Genomic DNA, 17,452 nt, shown 5'->3' on the forward strand with positions numbered 1-17,452 from the left:
AGATGACGCGCAATTTCAAAATCAATCGTCTGTCTACGGTGAAAAAAAAATAAAGAAAAAAAATAAATGTTTTAAGGGTTTAAAGGAAAGTTAGTGTGCGAACTTTATTCAACACTACATTGCTTTAAACAAAGATTTTCGCTTCACCTTTCAATTTCTGTTTAAGAGAATTGGCAGGTAATAATCATAGAAAATATACGAATATGCAAAGTACTTTAGTTACGATGTCCGGTAACGACCGGAAGGAATATTTGCAATTGAAACATAGAGAAATTTATCGGGAACAACGTAAAAGTGACTTTCTGTTGATATTAACATTGACGGCAATGAGACGGATATCCGTTTCATTTCTATTGGTAATAAGTTTACTTTTTATATAAAATTTTAATTTTGAATTACTTAGTAAACATATTAAACAAATCTTTTTAACATGTTAATAATTTTATATCCGGTCAGTTTATTTTACCTCGGGTGTTTCCGTTCTTACTCGGGTATGTCATTAGGACAAAATCTCCCTCTGTGACAGAGTCGATCTCAACTAGTTAACACCTACTTACAGAAAAGTAGGTAACATTTTATTATCGTCTTTCGTCTCTCTCCTTCTCATATAACCTTCTTGGTATACCGTATAACATCAATAAATCAAGTTTAAGGAAGACTACTTAATCTGATTAAAAATTTGTCAATTCATTAGTATTGATATGTTTATAATGTGGATTTTCTTTGAATAAACTCTTCATTTTATTTCAACGTCATTGAACATACACATAAGCGATAATTTTTCAATTATCCATTTAACAAACAATTAACTAATATTTATGGCAATATTCCTGAAACAAATAATATTCTAGACCAAAACGGTCACAGATGTGCGTGTATATACTTTCAAAAACACCACAAATATTGTCCATATTTTGTTCGCAGTTGAATAACACCATGTTGCTTCTAATATAGTTTTCAGTCTGTACTCAGTTTCTGTTACGAAAATCTAAAAAAAAAAACAAAGTAGTTGAATTATTATATTTAAATTATTGAATTAAGATGATATGGTATTTAAAGGCAACAGTAGTATACCGCTTTTAAAAAAGTCATTAATCGATTAAAAAAACAAATCCGAGAACAAACTAAAACAGAAGGAAACACATCAATTATAAGAAGAAAACGACGGAACAACAGAAACACTGCAACAAAAACAAACGTCAACATAACTTTGTCAACAATAAGTCCCCGAAAGGACAAATATTAAAAAAAACTAACGTCCTGATTTATGTAAAAGAACTATGAATGAAATATGAATATGATATTCAGCAACATACGACAACCAATAAATTACAGGCTCAGGACTTGAGACAGGCTTATACAGAATATTTTAAGAATTGAACATGTGAGCAGGCGCACAACTCTCTACCTAACCTAGAACAGTGGCGTACACGAACCAGTACAACATATGAACACACTATAAAACTTAGTACAAAATGCTTAACTCATTAAAAAAAAAGCAATTTACAAAATTGCAGAGCAGGTGTGGCAGGGTAATTATACATCACGATAACACAAAACGTCTGAATTACAGGTGTGATAGTATTCGTTCGCAATTACTGACAGCTAGTTCAAACAACTAATAAAAAAATCTGTGACTAAAGTTTCAAATTGAATTTGCTCACATCCAACATCCAATGGATTTAGTAGAAAACCTTATTAGCATTCAGATTACATTCTTTGAAATCTAAACGTCACTTCAGACACGAACGAGTTATACTATATAAACACCGTATGATGGTGCCAAAGAAATATCATTATCAAAAAAAGGAAATTTACAATAGGGAAAGAACAATTTTCCCTTTTGTCGTAAGTTTTAAAGGTTTAGATTTCCGTGTAAAACTGGGATACCTAAATTTTAAAAGGACAGTTATAACAGTTTATACTGATTTATTAAAAGCAAGTTCCTTTTGGGTAAATTACGACAGTATATTATTAAGAACATTCTGATTATTCGGGTCTATAGTAAGTTTGTTCATAATCTGTGATTCATAACAGTACAAGAACAAGTCTGATATTAAAAGGGTGGAAATGATGCAGTATAGAAATACATAAACCTTGTCGATACACTGTATTGCCGAAACGTACATAAACGTTATCTATGAGAAAATTAACGGCTTCAAAAATCACATCATACCGCCAGTAAGTATATCTAGCATATTTTCAGTTTGAATTACATAAGAAGGCTTTGAATGAGTTGCAGTAAATCATGCAAATAAATTTTTATTAAATTTTTCAAACGACCATTCAATCAAAAAGGAAGTTATGTCTAATAAGATTGTGTGGGAGTGTAGTATTTTTTAGACGAAACGTCAAAACTGTCAGCAGAATCACAGTGACAATTTAAAGTACGCATTTATAAAAAGTATACAAAGAATTTTTCACAGTCCAAAACAATGGTTTATTCCACTTTTTTCATATATTTTTATTTCGATAGTTAATGATAATTCCTTTGGTAGTAGTTAAAGTACTAGCTGGTTAAAAACACTAGAAGATTAGTTTTAGAACACTTACAATAGACCGAGATGAAACGATTTTCGAGAGTTTTTTTTGTGTACTTAAGGAAGCCAATACATAGTAGGAATCTTCATATGTTCAACAGAGACCTTAAGCTGTGGTGTGGTTATTATATGACTGTTTACTTTTTGACTCTCAGTGGAGCACACTGACCTGAATGCTAATTCATTTATAATAATATTCTTAAGAATTTTCATGTAGTGATTAAGTCATACCACCACCACATTGGTGTTTGGTCGACTGGTATATCAAAACTGCTTTGAAAGTTCTTGAAGTAAGTTTTTTATTCTACAAATCGGTATTTTAATTTGTTTTGAATATTTTTTTTAAGTTGTATTTCAATATCTACACAAGTCAAACATTTATTTTGATAGGAAGAAAATAGATCCTTAATAAGATTTAACCGTTTACATTAAGTTTTAGAAAGTGACGAAAAAGCGTTTTGTATGATCCTGATGGTACTGTTTCCCATCTTTTAAGATAGAGGACGACATGTTGGTCCTTTTCACAAAAAGGTTTTAAACTCTCAGTATTAACATAGCCATAGTGATTATCTCTAAAATTCAAAGATTTACAGACTCCAGATAGAGGCGTATTTTTCTACACTGACGTCTGCTGTTACTGACATATAATTAAAAGTTATGCTGGGGTTTTTTTTGTATGTAGCATTTATTCGATTTACAATCATTCAATTACTGTATTAACTATATATAAACTTTTTCTTGATACAAATGTTTTGATTTAATTAACATAAGCATCCGTTATACGAGAGGAACTGCACGGCCGACACTCGGCTAACCGAGAGATTGGTCGGTTAATCTATATTGAGTATGCGGCTATATGGGCGATTGGTCTGTTAATCGGGTTGGTTATACGTCTGTTAAGAGTAAAACGCTTAATTTAATGTTAAACTCTATTAAATATACAGATTTTTGGCATGTTATAAGAACCAAATCAAAAAAAGAAAAGTGTCTGACAAGATGATATCTATCATACAACATTTTGCATTTGTAAAAACATTTCTTAGTCTGCGCAGTTTTCAGTAAAACTAAAAGGCGTCGCGCAAGTATGTAGTATTTATGCTTATACGCATAGCAATTTTTTGAATAAAAGGCGAAGCAAACAAATTTAGATATCATTTAAAGGACAAAAAATAGTACTGTGGTTCTAAAAAATAAATTGACATTAGTAAATATTTCAAAATTGTAAAATAACGTGAATAATACCACGTTTTAGTGAAAATTATGGGAATAAAGTCTGTTAATGGGTTGGACAATTGAAATTGTGTCAGTTAAGAGTTATTTAGCCACGACAAATTTAAGAATGAGATGTTCCTGAGTAAACACAAATGACAATACGGTGCCACAGTATCCTAGAAAGAGCATTTTTATTTTGACTTTCTTTGCATTTTATTGAAGGGTGTGTCACTTCAATATAGCGTGATATGTATTGGCCTCTGGAATATGCATGAATTTTTTATTGACGTTTTCAATCAGCCTTAATTTTTGTGTCTGTTTGAAGTAGCACGTTCTCAATTCCGACTGAAAGTGTCTTTCTAATACAACACAGGGTATATATAACGTGTTCTCGTTCACATATGAACATGATATTTGTCACTGGACGTTAAACCCTAATTCGTCAGCATCATCTAATTGGTTCTTTTCTTCTATTACTTAATCATATGTTGTTTACAAATCACTCTAAAGAAGTAAACGGAGAGGAGCGAATGCAGCTACATTTGGTTATTTTAAGTTTCAATTAATTTTATTCCGTTTAGTTCCTTTCTACATAAGTGCAGAGGAGAACTACAGTTGTCTATGGTGGCCGGTGAAGTCCATTTCGCGTTTTCGCGATTTCGCCTTTCATATTCTATAGGGCGAAAACGCGAAATAGCGAAAAGGCGAAATCGCAAAGTCGAAAACGCGAAGTCGCGAAGTCGAAAACGAGAAATCGGTTTCGCATTTTCGCGTTTTCGACTTCGCAATTTCGCGTTTCCGCCATATAGAATATGTAAGGCGAAAACGCTAAAGCGCTAAAACGCAAAATGGCATTAACCTGCCACCATAGTTGTCCGCATGTAACTTTCTTCTAGAATTTGTCACCAATATAAGTACATCGCAATCCGTTACTGTTTCAACAGCCATCGGTGTTTCATGTGTGTATTCTTAAACAAGTATTATTTTTCTCTCGTTTTTAGCAATGTATCACTCTCTACTGTCCTTATATATTATTCTATATTCTGCGTTTCCATCCAGATTCTCGTGTATACCATGAGGGTCCGGATTGTGGGTTTTGTTGATTTCTGTACTCTTTAAATTGTTATGTCATTTTTTTCTACATTTTGTTTATCTAACTCATTATTCTTTCTTTCTTTTCATATTTTGTCATCCCAATATATTTTACTTACTGATGTTTAGTTACATTACGACGTTTATCTCTAATTTATATATATATATTGGTTACCAATGTAGATGACAAATTTGTGTCATGCATGATGACAATTAAGCAGAATCAACATGATATATGCGATCATTCTTGGATGAAATTAATATTACTTTAATATTACACTTTTGAAACCATTTTTATCAATTTTCAATTTCATGTGTTGTTTCCCTATATGCTATGTTTCATTGCTCATGTGGTGTTTTCGTATATTTTAGCCGCTCGTCTTGAGCCTACTCATTTGATCCGATAACACTCCATATAGCAATACAATTATACTTTTGTTGCCATTCATAACTCTTAACAGACCAATTAACAGACCGAGTTTTATACATCCGACCCATTAACAGACCAGGTTTTAAATAAAGATTGATTTATGTCACAAAAATACAGATTTTCGTGTAGATTTTTCACACAATGATATCAATATGGTTAACAAACATAATGCCTTTCTTTTTTCGATGTTCAAAATATTGAATGCAAGTAAATTTAACCAATGTGTCATTTTGTGTACATTTTATGTGTGTAAAATGTGTATAAATTTATTGATGAGTAACCCGCCTTTTCATTTTATAGATCGTACATCGAAGCTAGAAAAATAATAATTACACCACTGAATTCAGTACATTGAATTGTTTTGTTAGACATGAATACTTTTTATGATGAAAATATATTTAGAAAGTTATACTATGAAACATGCTGAACTTTCAATGATTTTCTCGATAACACCTGATTAACAGACTTTAGCCAACCCGATTAACAGACCAACCGCCGATATAGCCGCATACTCAATATAGATTAACCGACCAATCTCTCGGTTAGCCGAGTGTCGGCCGTGAACTGTAGTAGATAGATGATTGACATACCGTACATTGGGTTATGTACACAGCTTGACCAGCAGTATTGCAATGTTCCCAAGCAGTCCAACTATCAACACAGCGGATACAACGAGGAGAGTGTTTGTCCTTCCAGGCAACATGGAAACATCTGAAATTAACATTAGTCATCTGAGACTTATTTAGCAATTTGCGGTCGACTAACGGCCTTCGCCAATGAATGAGCATAACCAAAACATCAGCTTTAATTTAGAGTGCATTTCTTTCTAACCAAAGTTTTGTGAATTTTGTGCGACGTTTGTTATAGATTATTTAAACGTTACAAAAGTAGAAACAAATACATCGTTTAATCAGTCATTACTGACCCTGTTTGAACTATCAAAATGTAAACAAACTTATTATTAGCTAAAGAAGATGTTTTAGACATACAGGACTTATCTGCATATATAATTTTAGTTTCAGTTCGTCATCTTTATCATATAAAATAGCAGCACTGAAAGAAAGGAGAACATATACCTAATATACATAAATTTGAGTAATTGTTGACATTGTTTTGAGTTATGACAATCAGGATTATACCTCTTTTTCTTTCGTTAAAATCAATTTTTTGTTTAGTGGGACAATTATGAATAGATAATTGATTCATTGTTAAAGTTAGAAAGAAATGCAGCGTTTGTACTAACAAACGACGAAGAACAAAATATAGACGCATTTTTAGCGAGTGTATAGTTTGTCGAAGTTTATGCAAACTTTGCAAACGTATATTTAATAGGAAAATATGATCTAAACGTGTGCTCGATGAACCGTTTGTACTGTTTGTGTTAGAAAGAAATACACTCTTATAGTTTCAGTTGGGTAGAATGATGCTAATAGATAATGATTGTAATGAAAAACTATTTAGTTTATAATAAGTTTAGGGGTCATTTCGTTTTTTTAAATGTTAGGTCCGAACGATTAAGACATTAGTAATCTATAAATATATACCCCAGACTGATAAATTAAAAAATCGTCATTATAAAACTTTCAAGTTCTTATCAGTTCTGTGTTAATCTGAATTTTGAATCACACATATTTATCTCCCGGAGTTTACAACGTTCAACCTGGTGGATCCAGAAATACCGAAATCAACGTTATTTAATCTCAGAAATCCTTGTTTAAATCAGTCTAATGATGTAATAATAGGTTTGATTGAGATCTGTAAAGGTTTACATCCTCGCCTATATTTTTTTCCTAGGAAATTCTGATTTTCAAAACGAAATTATTAGTAAGAGTAAACCAGTACAAAATCTGTACAGTGTATAAATTTTACGAAGTCAATACAAAGGTTAACAAAAAATAGTTTTTTAAACAATATAAGCCTTTAAACAAAAGATGAAATAAATTCTCGCCTGTGGTGATCCACAATAACTTTTGATATTTTCAAATCATAAAACGTTTAAATTACCAGCTGCATTGCAGTCGTCAACGGCTTCTTCGGCAAGAACAATTTCCTCCAAAATAGAGCACTTTACATTTAATCTGTTCACACACGAACTGTCGATATTTAAACTGATTCCAAAAGTTGCCATATACAATGGACCGACCATCGTAAAGTTCCTTTCAAATGGTTTGTCGATACTTACATTCTATAACAGAAAAAAATATTGCATTACTATTTATACTAAAAATTGAATACGTTTGAAAAGGTTTATTGTTTACACTAGGTGTTATTGTGTGTTTTTACTTGTCTGTCTTTTCCTTGTTTTCGTGTGTTGCCATTGTTTTTTCCAGTTTCTCTCGATTTTGACATGCAATCTTGTCATCTTATGGCTCTTTATACGCTGTTTGATATAATATATTTCATGTCCAGTAATTTGTTTGGCAAACTATATTAACGATTTTAAAAGATTTGTTTTTTTTAAAGAAGTAATGTGAAGCATGGACGTGACATAAGAGAAAATGTTCTGCAAAAATTCATAGTTAATTAAAAATGTATTTTAACCTTTTACAATTACACTATGGAGTGCTATTTTGTCCTTTTGTATTAACGTTTTATACGTTTCCCTTATACTCGCAATACGTTGTGCATTTGCATTCTTTATCAAAATAAATTATCAAACATACTTATATTATCTTTTAGAATAAGTACCCTTTTACGTCAAATAAAGAAATATATTTCAGTCAGAGCGGTCGAGCATGACAACAAACATTCAAAACATTATTTCTACTGTCTTTTCTATAATCTGTTATATAGAACCTTTATCTTAGATCATAATTCTTCAATGTAAAACTTGTCAAAAATTAAGATTTACAATAATGTAATACATATTATATATTATAACTCATGTATCTTGTACTTACATTTAAAGTGAAAGTACAGTTTGGCACTGGCAAAACCCCATGGAACCTCAAATATATGTCCACCTTGTTTTTAAAAAAGGTGATATCCTTATCCACTTTTCTAGGTAGAGCTACAAAAGAATAGGAAGGAATAACATCCGGTGGCAACGAAAAAAGAATTGAATTGGGGCTACTACAATTGGATGATGAGTACTTACTATTTTACTCTGAAAGAAAACGCAAAGAAGTTTCAAGCAGTCAATTTCCATAAAAATAACACAACTTGGTTCTCATTTTTCCAATTAGAATTCATTCCAATTATTTAAACTACTCTTACCTAGCTTTATTAGCTACATTTACAACAATCAGAACACATAATGTTTACAAAATTATGAAAATATCTAGCCCCATGTCTACATCACATAAGTCCGGTGAATATACTACGTCTCAGGCTGATATGGGGGTCTCGGGATGATACCCGGGCCGATATGGAAAAGGCCATGTATTAATCTCTTAATCATATACTTCCGACAATTGTTTATGTATAGCAAATTAACAAACAGAATAACTAAAACAGTCAAAAACTTTATAAAAAAGTTAAATTATGAATCAACAAATACACTATAAATGCACAACAATAACAATACTACCTCCATATTTTTTTTATGTTACTATTTTCTATAGAAGCATTTTGAAACATTGAAAATTTGGAAGAGTTTTCTGATCATTATTAATCCAAGTTTGTTGTACTATAAAATGATTCATAATTGACAATGGCATTTGTTAGAAAGTACTAAACTATCCCCACAGAAGTTCACGTAAATTTGACGTCGTCATAAAAAATATCTGACGTCACAATGGAAAAGTAAACAAATGTTTCAGAAAGTACCGGAAGTAACTTGCACGAGATGCACTATTATGGGTTTTGTGCACGAGATGCCCCTCAAATGGGCTATCAGCCCGGGCGGGAAATTATGGCTTGTGTACTTCCGTTCATTACACATATGCAAAAGCTATCATATCAATGCTAAGTATATATAATAAATATAACGTTTGTTTACTCTTCTATCGTAGCGTCAGATTTTTTTGTTCGTTATGACGTCAACGTAGTACGGGAACTCCATTCATGTCGGACAAATAGCGATAAGGTGCATTGGATTCAGTGGTAAATCTGTTTGTACAGAACCAGCTGTTATTGAAAAAACAGATGTAAACATGGCTAATTCAATGAAATAGATTTTCAAAATGATGATAGTGTATGATGGATTTACAGGATCTATGTTACCATAAATTTGTCGGAAGTAAATGATAAAGCGATAAATACATGGCCTTTTCCATATCGGCCCGGGTATTATCCCTCGACTCATAACAGCACCTCGACTTCGTCTCGGGCTGATATGGGATTCTCGGGATGGTACCCGTGCCGATATGGAAAAGGTCATGTATTAATCTCTATATAAAGTTTAAACATCTAAATACATGGTGTATTAAATTGAAGTTTAAGAGAGAGGACAAACTTACTTTTACACAGGCGAATTCGTCATAAAAATAATCAGACTAAACATATAAATGCACGCCAAACATTATGATCGATTTCAATATGTGGTTGAATGTTGCTATCGAGGTTGCTGTGTCAGTTTCTTCACTAATCAGTGGCATAACAACTCTTTCATAAGTCCACCATGTTGATTCAATGATGACAATATGACATAACCATTTGTTGTAAAATTTACTATTGAATGTACATTTAAAAACAACGTAACAAAATTAAGCACTGATAGGTTTCCGGATGATGCTTGCTTAGAATGTATTGGCGCAAATGGATTATAGAATTAAATAATACTTACGACAGGGAGAGAAAAGTCCTTAACGCAGACATGTAACATTATGGGTATTCGAGACATTTAACAAGCGGATACCCAGTTAAAATTAAACAAAAGAAATGGAACTCTTTGTCATAGAAAGTAAAAAAAGGGGAAATTGATAAATTTGAATTGTTTACATGCATTTGTTTCTGTGGGCTTTAAAAGTTTAATGAATATGCCTAGTTTAGGTTTTTATGTATCTAATGTATGTATTTAAGGAGGCTCGCGGGTACAAAAATTTCAGCAAAAAATCAAACATTTGTTTTTTCAAAACAAAATTTTATTTATTACACAATTAGTTATTACTTTATGATATGGTACAATAATCACCCAAAAAAATCGATTCGGTTTTGCCCCAAATGACTTTTTAAATGGTTATATCATTGAAAAAGCTCCAAATTATCTCCCTTTGCTGCGAAAATGCCATATTTTGGCTTTAAAATTGAAATATATTTTTTAACTCATCGGTGACCTATATATTTTATTATTGTTTTCAGATAAGCTGTACATAAACTAAATAATTGTAAAATTTAAGCGATTTCTTTAATTTAGTTCTTTTTTATTTCGATATTATCTCTATTTCTCATATTAGTTCAAAGGAAAAAAAGGACATCAACAAAAATGTATGCTTTTTTTCGGAGGCAGATTGTGAGCTTAAGTGAACGGTGACCCCCGAAATCCTATATTAGAAAAAAAAATTGATTTATACCCGCGAGCCCCCTTAAATGTATTATTTGCGATTGGAAATATTTGTACACTTTTAAAAAATAACAGACAAGACGTCACAAATCAGTCGATTGTGGTAAGTGCAAATTTGCGTGAATCTTTTTTTTATGAATAAGCATAAACGCCTAAAAGAATTCCAAAAAATTATTAAAATTTTGTTAAAGCATCAACTTGCATCTCTGTCCCCTCGTTTTTTTGGAGGAGGGATGGAAGCCCCAAAATAGGCAATCATTTCATCGAAAAAAAGAGAAAGTCGAGTAATCCTTTATATGTTCAATTGTGTTTGAGTTGACTATTTGACTATTTATAAACGTATAAAAGAGAAACATTTGATACATCATATCGCTTCAGATTCTATTATTATATTTTTATATATTTAGGCTGTAGGTTGACATATTAACATTACAAAACTTTATGTTATAAATTATTTCATTTTTCGTGTGTTTTATCTAGAATAATTAGTCTTCAACCTTTTGAAGTCTGCCTTTCCACGAATTGATTAGAATTTTTTAAGAATATATTTTGAACTGAAAATCCCACCTGACATTCCCTGACTTTCAGACAAATGTATAAAAGTACACGAAACGATGCTCAATAGCTAGTAGAATGATTTTCTTCTAAAATACAACAGGAATATAAGGATCATTATGATACTATGTACTTGTAATTATAGAATATCTAATCGAGGAATTCAAATAGAGGGAAATATTCAACGAGTGACCGAACAACACATTAATTCACGAATGCGCGCAGCACATGAGTCAATTATCAGTGTTGTTTGGTCACAAGTTGAATATTTTTTTATATTTGAAGTCTTTGATTAGTTATTCTTTTTATAACATTGGCAAATGGCTTTTTTTTTATGAAATTAAAGTAGAAAATGTAAAGAACTATATCTTTTTCTACGCATTCACAATTTGTTTTGATCCGACGTTATCGACGTCTTGACAACGCCTATTGTTGTATGACGTCAGAGAAGTAAAATAACCACGTTTATTTCACTTGTGAAATTATCGGTTTTTATTTCACTGGGAAATCAATGTAATTCATTGCCACCAATGTAGTAAATAGATTTATAAGTTTTCAAGAGTTAAATTGGCAGCCTGTCATTACTACAATATTAGGTAGCGTAATGATGAGGTAAGTGCTATGAAGTAGATTCCTGACTGTAAAGAATTAAAGAACCCTTTGTTTAGTCTTTGCCTTGTCTGAATAAAATTCTGGCAGGAAATATTAAATACAAATACAGCATATGTATATTAGTATACAGTTAGATCAATGTGAATTTAACCATATTTAAGAATCATGTATGTAGATTAGTTTATAAATTGGAGATATGATATTCTGAGACTTACATATAAGCAAATCATCACGGAATGATAATTTGGTAGAGTTTTGTAAGAATCCGTATATACATTTGTAAGTCTTTTCGAGGTCAGTTTCTGTGAAATGGTGGACAACGAGTCCGAATCCATTTGAGTACACTTCTTCGGTATATTTGGAATCATTAATTGAATATCCATTATATAATGATAAATTGTCATTCACATCCCACTTTCTTGTTACACTCCTATTAAAGTTGACACCGTTCAGTTGGCACTGTAATACAGCTCTTCCATATAACACAATAGGTGTGATGATCCCAACAACCACAAATGCTAAAAATTACAAAAACAACATTTTGAAAATTTAAGGAAAGATATATGATTAAAAAAGGTAACAAAAATCTAAATTGGATCTCGTCAAGACAACCAAACAAGCTTGAATCTTACATTCAGCTGAATATATTATTAGTAATATCTTCAAATATTGAATACAAATGTAGATGCAAATTCTGACGAACCAACTCTATTTCAAATCTTTTTGTAGCATACTAATGAAGGCTATAAATTTCGAATATTTGTAAATATAATTCACTTTCCGCACTACAATGCCTCTATGTCTTATAATTTGGTAGACTACATCATAGCTCCAATTTGTCAAACCATTAATTGTAAAAATCAACAATGACGAAATAGTGAAAGATGGGAATGGTTCTTAATCGCATGCAGTTATTAAACTCTTAATTCAATAAAATTGAGAATGGAAATGGGGAATGTGCCAAAGAGACAACAGCCCGACCATAGAAAAAAACCACAGCAGAAGGTCACCAACAGGTCTTCAATTTAGCGAGAAATTCTCGCACCCGGAGGCGTCCTTCAGCTGGCCCCTAAACAAATATATACTAGTTCAGTGATAATGAACGCCATACTAATTTCCAAATTGTACAAAAGAAACTAAAATTAAAATAATATAAGACTAACAAAGGCCAGAGGCTAATGCACCCTTTATCGCTCAACTGTTATCTAAAAATTACCATACAGCAATATACATTGTGTTGAATGTATATGTGTAGTTTAATAATAAGCTTTATACGGAGTCTGTGGAAAAAATAGAGAAAGTCGACTTATTTGTTTATAAGCATCGACTCAGTGGTTGTAAATAAACTCATCATAGATACTAGGATAACATTTTATATTAACGCCAGACGCGCGTTTCGTCTACAAAAGACTCATCAGTGACGCTCGAATCCACAAAAGTTAAAAAGGCCAAATAAAGTACGAAGTTGAAGAGCATTGAAGACCAAAATTCCTAAAGGTTTTGCCTCATACAGCTAAGGTAATTTATGCCTGAGGTAGAAAAGCCTTTGTTATTCAAATATTCAAAAGTTTTGAAAACAGTAAATTTATAAATATGACCATATCAATGATAATTCATGTAAGCACCGAAGTGCTGACTGCTGGGCTGGTGATAACCTCGGCGAATTTAAACTCCAAAAGCAGTGGCATCGACCAAGTGGTTGTAAATAAACTCATCAAAGATTCCAGGATAAAATTTTGTATTTACGCCAGTCGCGCGTTTCGTGTACAAAGAACTCACCAGGGACGCTCGAATCAAAAAAGTTTAAAAGGCCAAATAAAGTACGACGTTAAAAAGCATTGAGGACCAAAATTCCTAAAAGTTTTGCCAAATACAGCTAAGGTAATCTATTCCTGATGTAGGAAAGCCTGAGTATTTCAAACATTCAAAAGTTTTGAAAACAGTAAATTTATCAATATGACCATATCAATTCATGTCAGCACAGAAGGATTTGATGGATGAATTTGTCAATGTAAGCTTTATGTAAATCTTACTTTGCTGATATTATTTGTTAATAATATTTGCAGTTGATATCTATCTTCTGTTGTTTCAGCAATCACAAGGAGTCGAATGACAATTTGACTGTCCCTTTGGTATTTTTCTATCGCCCCTCCTTTCAACCAAATGAATTACTTAGTATTTGTTTATCTTGATTTTCTGATAACTTTTGTTTTTTACTTAGATAAACTGTTTTATCACTATATCTTGTAGTAAAAATTGGTTGATAATTACTATATTTAAAAGATTTATTATGTTATGTAGAGGCATTTACCAAAAATACAAAGCAATGGACTATTGTCCAAGACTGGTATTTTTTGTAAATACCCCTCCATAACATGATAAATCGGTTAAATTACGCCGAATAGATTTGATTAAAATGATATGTACTGGTGAAAGGAAATCTGGGGTGTTTTTTTTACTAGTAACCTTATCTGTTCATTCTGTTGTTTGCAAAATATTTTGGAAATTTAGTTCCTCAATGCTCTTCAACTTCGTAACTTATTTGGGTTCTTTAACTTTTTCTTTTTCGAGAGTCACTGGTGAGTCTATTGTAGAAATGAGCGTCTATTAAAAATAATAATAATAAAACTAAGTATCAAAATAATTATAATAACTATAAATATAATAATTATTATGATGATGATAATAATAATAATGCCAACAATTCATAAAGTTACATATTCTAACTATAAAGAAAAAAATATTTAACCTGCAAAGAATTTAAAAAAAAATGATTGTACAATGTTTCTGGAATAATTCTACATTACGACAAATTTGTTCAGTATGAATAGTAAATCATTCCATCCTTTGGTTTCAGAATAATAAAAGATATTTATAGATAAAAAAAGTATTTGGTTTTCGAAAACAAATTGTTATTACAGACAGATCATACGATGAAACTACTGATCAGGGGTCAGTCCATTACCAATGTTATTAATCAAAATTGAGTTTTAGTATTTAACTCTTTTGGTAAAGGATCACTATTTTAAACAAAAGTAGAAACCATAAAAATTGATGGAATAGGAATCTCACATTCTAGTATAAATCTTGCTACGTACATCTACTCTTTTGCCAAGATAGTCTGGTATCTTTGACCCTCTTTTTTTAACATATTCAACATCATTTTCTATATTAAGAAAAACAATCCTGAATCATATTAAAAATAAATGTACTTTGAAATTAACTAGCACTCAGAAACTTACACAATGTGCAATAAGAGTTATTTTCATACAAATGTTATGTCCAGACCATTCCCTTTTGAAAACATACTGCCCTATATAGTAAAAGGTATATAGGAAATTTAACAAAAATACAGAAGGCCCTCTTAGCTGAGTACCAAAGGGAATAATACATTTACTGTTTCAAGAAAACAACAATTCTTTATTATCCAGTATGTCCCTCTTAATTGTTGATCTCATTCATACAATTTCATTTCTTAGGTTTGATAGCAACACACCTGTACACTGAGATACAGTTTCAGTTCTAGATTAACCGGAAGTCACTGTATCAACTGATAATAAGAAAAAAAACTCATTCCTTATTCCCTCACATTGTTTAATAATTTGATTCAATTCAAAATTAAACCACGAAAAACACCCCTTCAAAACTGTGGTGCTATAAGAGGTGTTTATATATGTGTTTTCAAAAATACAAAACGAATTTAAACAGCACACTACTGGTCTGTTTGAGTCAACACTATTTAACTGAAACAGTTATGGCATCAACAACCATTACATTTGGGACATGCACATAAAAGTGAGACAAGGTTAGGCATATTTCAGAAAGCTGTATATAAACTCATCAAACATTCGTAGATTGTAAATGTGTATACGCCATTATTTTAATTGTGTAAGCATGCAAGCTTCCGTGATGCTCGAAAATAAACATCAATAAAAAGCCCACATGAAGTACGAAGTTGAACAGCATTACGGACCCTCATGATCATTACATGCACAAAAAGTAATAGTAATGTAAATCTTTTACTAGTATGCAAACGGAAGATTGTAAGTAAGAATGAGCATTTTTGTTCTTTAACCTACCCATTTGTGCAAATATACGCAAACTAATTAATTCTTAACGGCGCCCAAAATCCATGTGCTTCGTTTTCAATAATGTATTGACTTATTATCTCCTCTTCCTGCCTGCTTGTATATATGACTGATCATTAGTGTATACAGGTGTATAATTTTTTTCGGTGGTGTCTTTAAAAAATCATTGTATGAAATTTTAAATCCCAAAATGTCCACATTTGCCGAATAAAGAATTTCTAATCCTGTATTTCAATTTTTTTAAGTCGTTATAGACAGTATTTTTATTTTCGATAAAAAAAAAAGTTTTGAGAGAGTAAAAATATGAATTACTAAATCTGCATATTTCTGTGAAACGGGAAATAAGTCTGACAATTTTTCACATATTTACCTATTCTAATTATTTGTTGATAACTTTATTCTGTATCACCAAATTAACATTATATTTAAATTATATGAATTTAAAAATTCCGTTCCTCAATTCACATTAAAAAGCAACGATATTATCCAAAATGTATTTTGAAGTTGGTTTCTGCTTGAATCTCAAAGCATATTCAAACCTACCAGAGTGTTTGTTAATGGTATCCACGAATGAAAATTCTCCATTACCTGTCTCTGGTTTTCCGACCAAAAAAATATCCCTCAAAAGCACTACATAATACTCACTATTTCATGAGAGGTTTTAGATTTTCAAACATTTTTCTGATACCAACGTGTACCCGTATGTCTTGATTAAATAACGTAAAAAAATATTATAAAGGTAGTTCCATTGATTGATTTAATTTAAAGCCAAAATTGGTCCGATATTACAGGTTTTGAAATTCAATGTATCTTACCTTTAATATATATGTATCAAATTTAAAAGATAAAACAGGTAATTTGGGTTTTTGAGTACTTTGAGTCATGGGGATAGCTAATATAAATATACCTATGCAAAGACAATTATGGATTTACATTTAAATATATATACTTTGTGTGACTTTTATTACATTTTATATTCCCTTTGCCGACATATTTCTTTTCTTTTTTGATAACGGTACATTCCTTCCAGGTAACCAGTAAAAAGAACCAATACATAATATCATATAATAATATCATTTTTATTTTAAACGAGGAAACTATATGTTGATAATTAATTCTAAAATAATTTCGATTTTGTTGGAGAAGTAAAAGAGGGACGAAAGATACCAAAGGGACAGTCAAACTCATAAATCTAAAACAAACTGACAACGCCATGGCTAAAAATGAAAAAAACAAACAAACAACAGCACACACGACATAACATAGAAAACTAAAGAATAAATAACACGAACCCAAACAAAAAACTAGGGGTGATCTCAGGTGCTCCGGAAGGATAAGCAGATCCTGCTCCACATGCGGCACACGTCGTGTTGCTTATGTGATAACAAATCCGGTAAATAGTCTAATTCGGTAGGTCACATTCATGAAAGGTAAGGGGATTGTAGTTACGACGTAAGGAACATATCCGATATCATTTGTG

General features: G+C 31.4%; 1 protein-coding gene across 1 annotated transcript; it reads right to left on the reverse strand.

Annotated features, from left to right (window-relative positions):
* Nucleotides 1-924: 924 nt before the first annotated feature.
* Nucleotides 925-15,967, reverse strand: LOC139490046 (uncharacterized). Its single transcript, XM_071276897.1, has 6 exons — nt 15,964-15,967; nt 12,100-12,402; nt 8,175-8,284; nt 7,279-7,459; nt 5,865-5,985; nt 925-988 (listed from the first exon to the last, which is right to left on the reverse strand). Exons 1-5 carry the CDS (start codon nt 15,965-15,967, stop codon nt 5,876-5,878), a joined length of 708 nt encoding a protein of 235 aa, XP_071132998.1. The 3' UTR covers nt 925-988; nt 5,865-5,875.
* Nucleotides 15,968-17,452: the final 1,485 nt, after the last annotated feature.

This window comes from Mytilus edulis, chromosome 9 (assembly GCF_963676685.1).
Source record: "Mytilus edulis chromosome 9, xbMytEdul2.2, whole genome shotgun sequence".
Lineage (NCBI taxonomy): Eukaryota > Metazoa > Mollusca > Bivalvia > Mytilida > Mytilidae > Mytilus > Mytilus edulis.

Coding starts and splice junctions, on each gene's coding strand:
- LOC139490046 (XM_071276897.1), bottom strand. Junction 7,460..8,174: donor ACTGTACTTTCACTTTAAAT/GTAAGTACAAGA, acceptor TTTCTGTTATAG/AATGTAAGTATCGACAAACC. Junction 5,986..7,278: donor TGACGACTGCAATGCAGCTG/GTAATTTAAACG, acceptor TGTTAATTTCAG/ATGTTTCCATGTTGCCTGGA.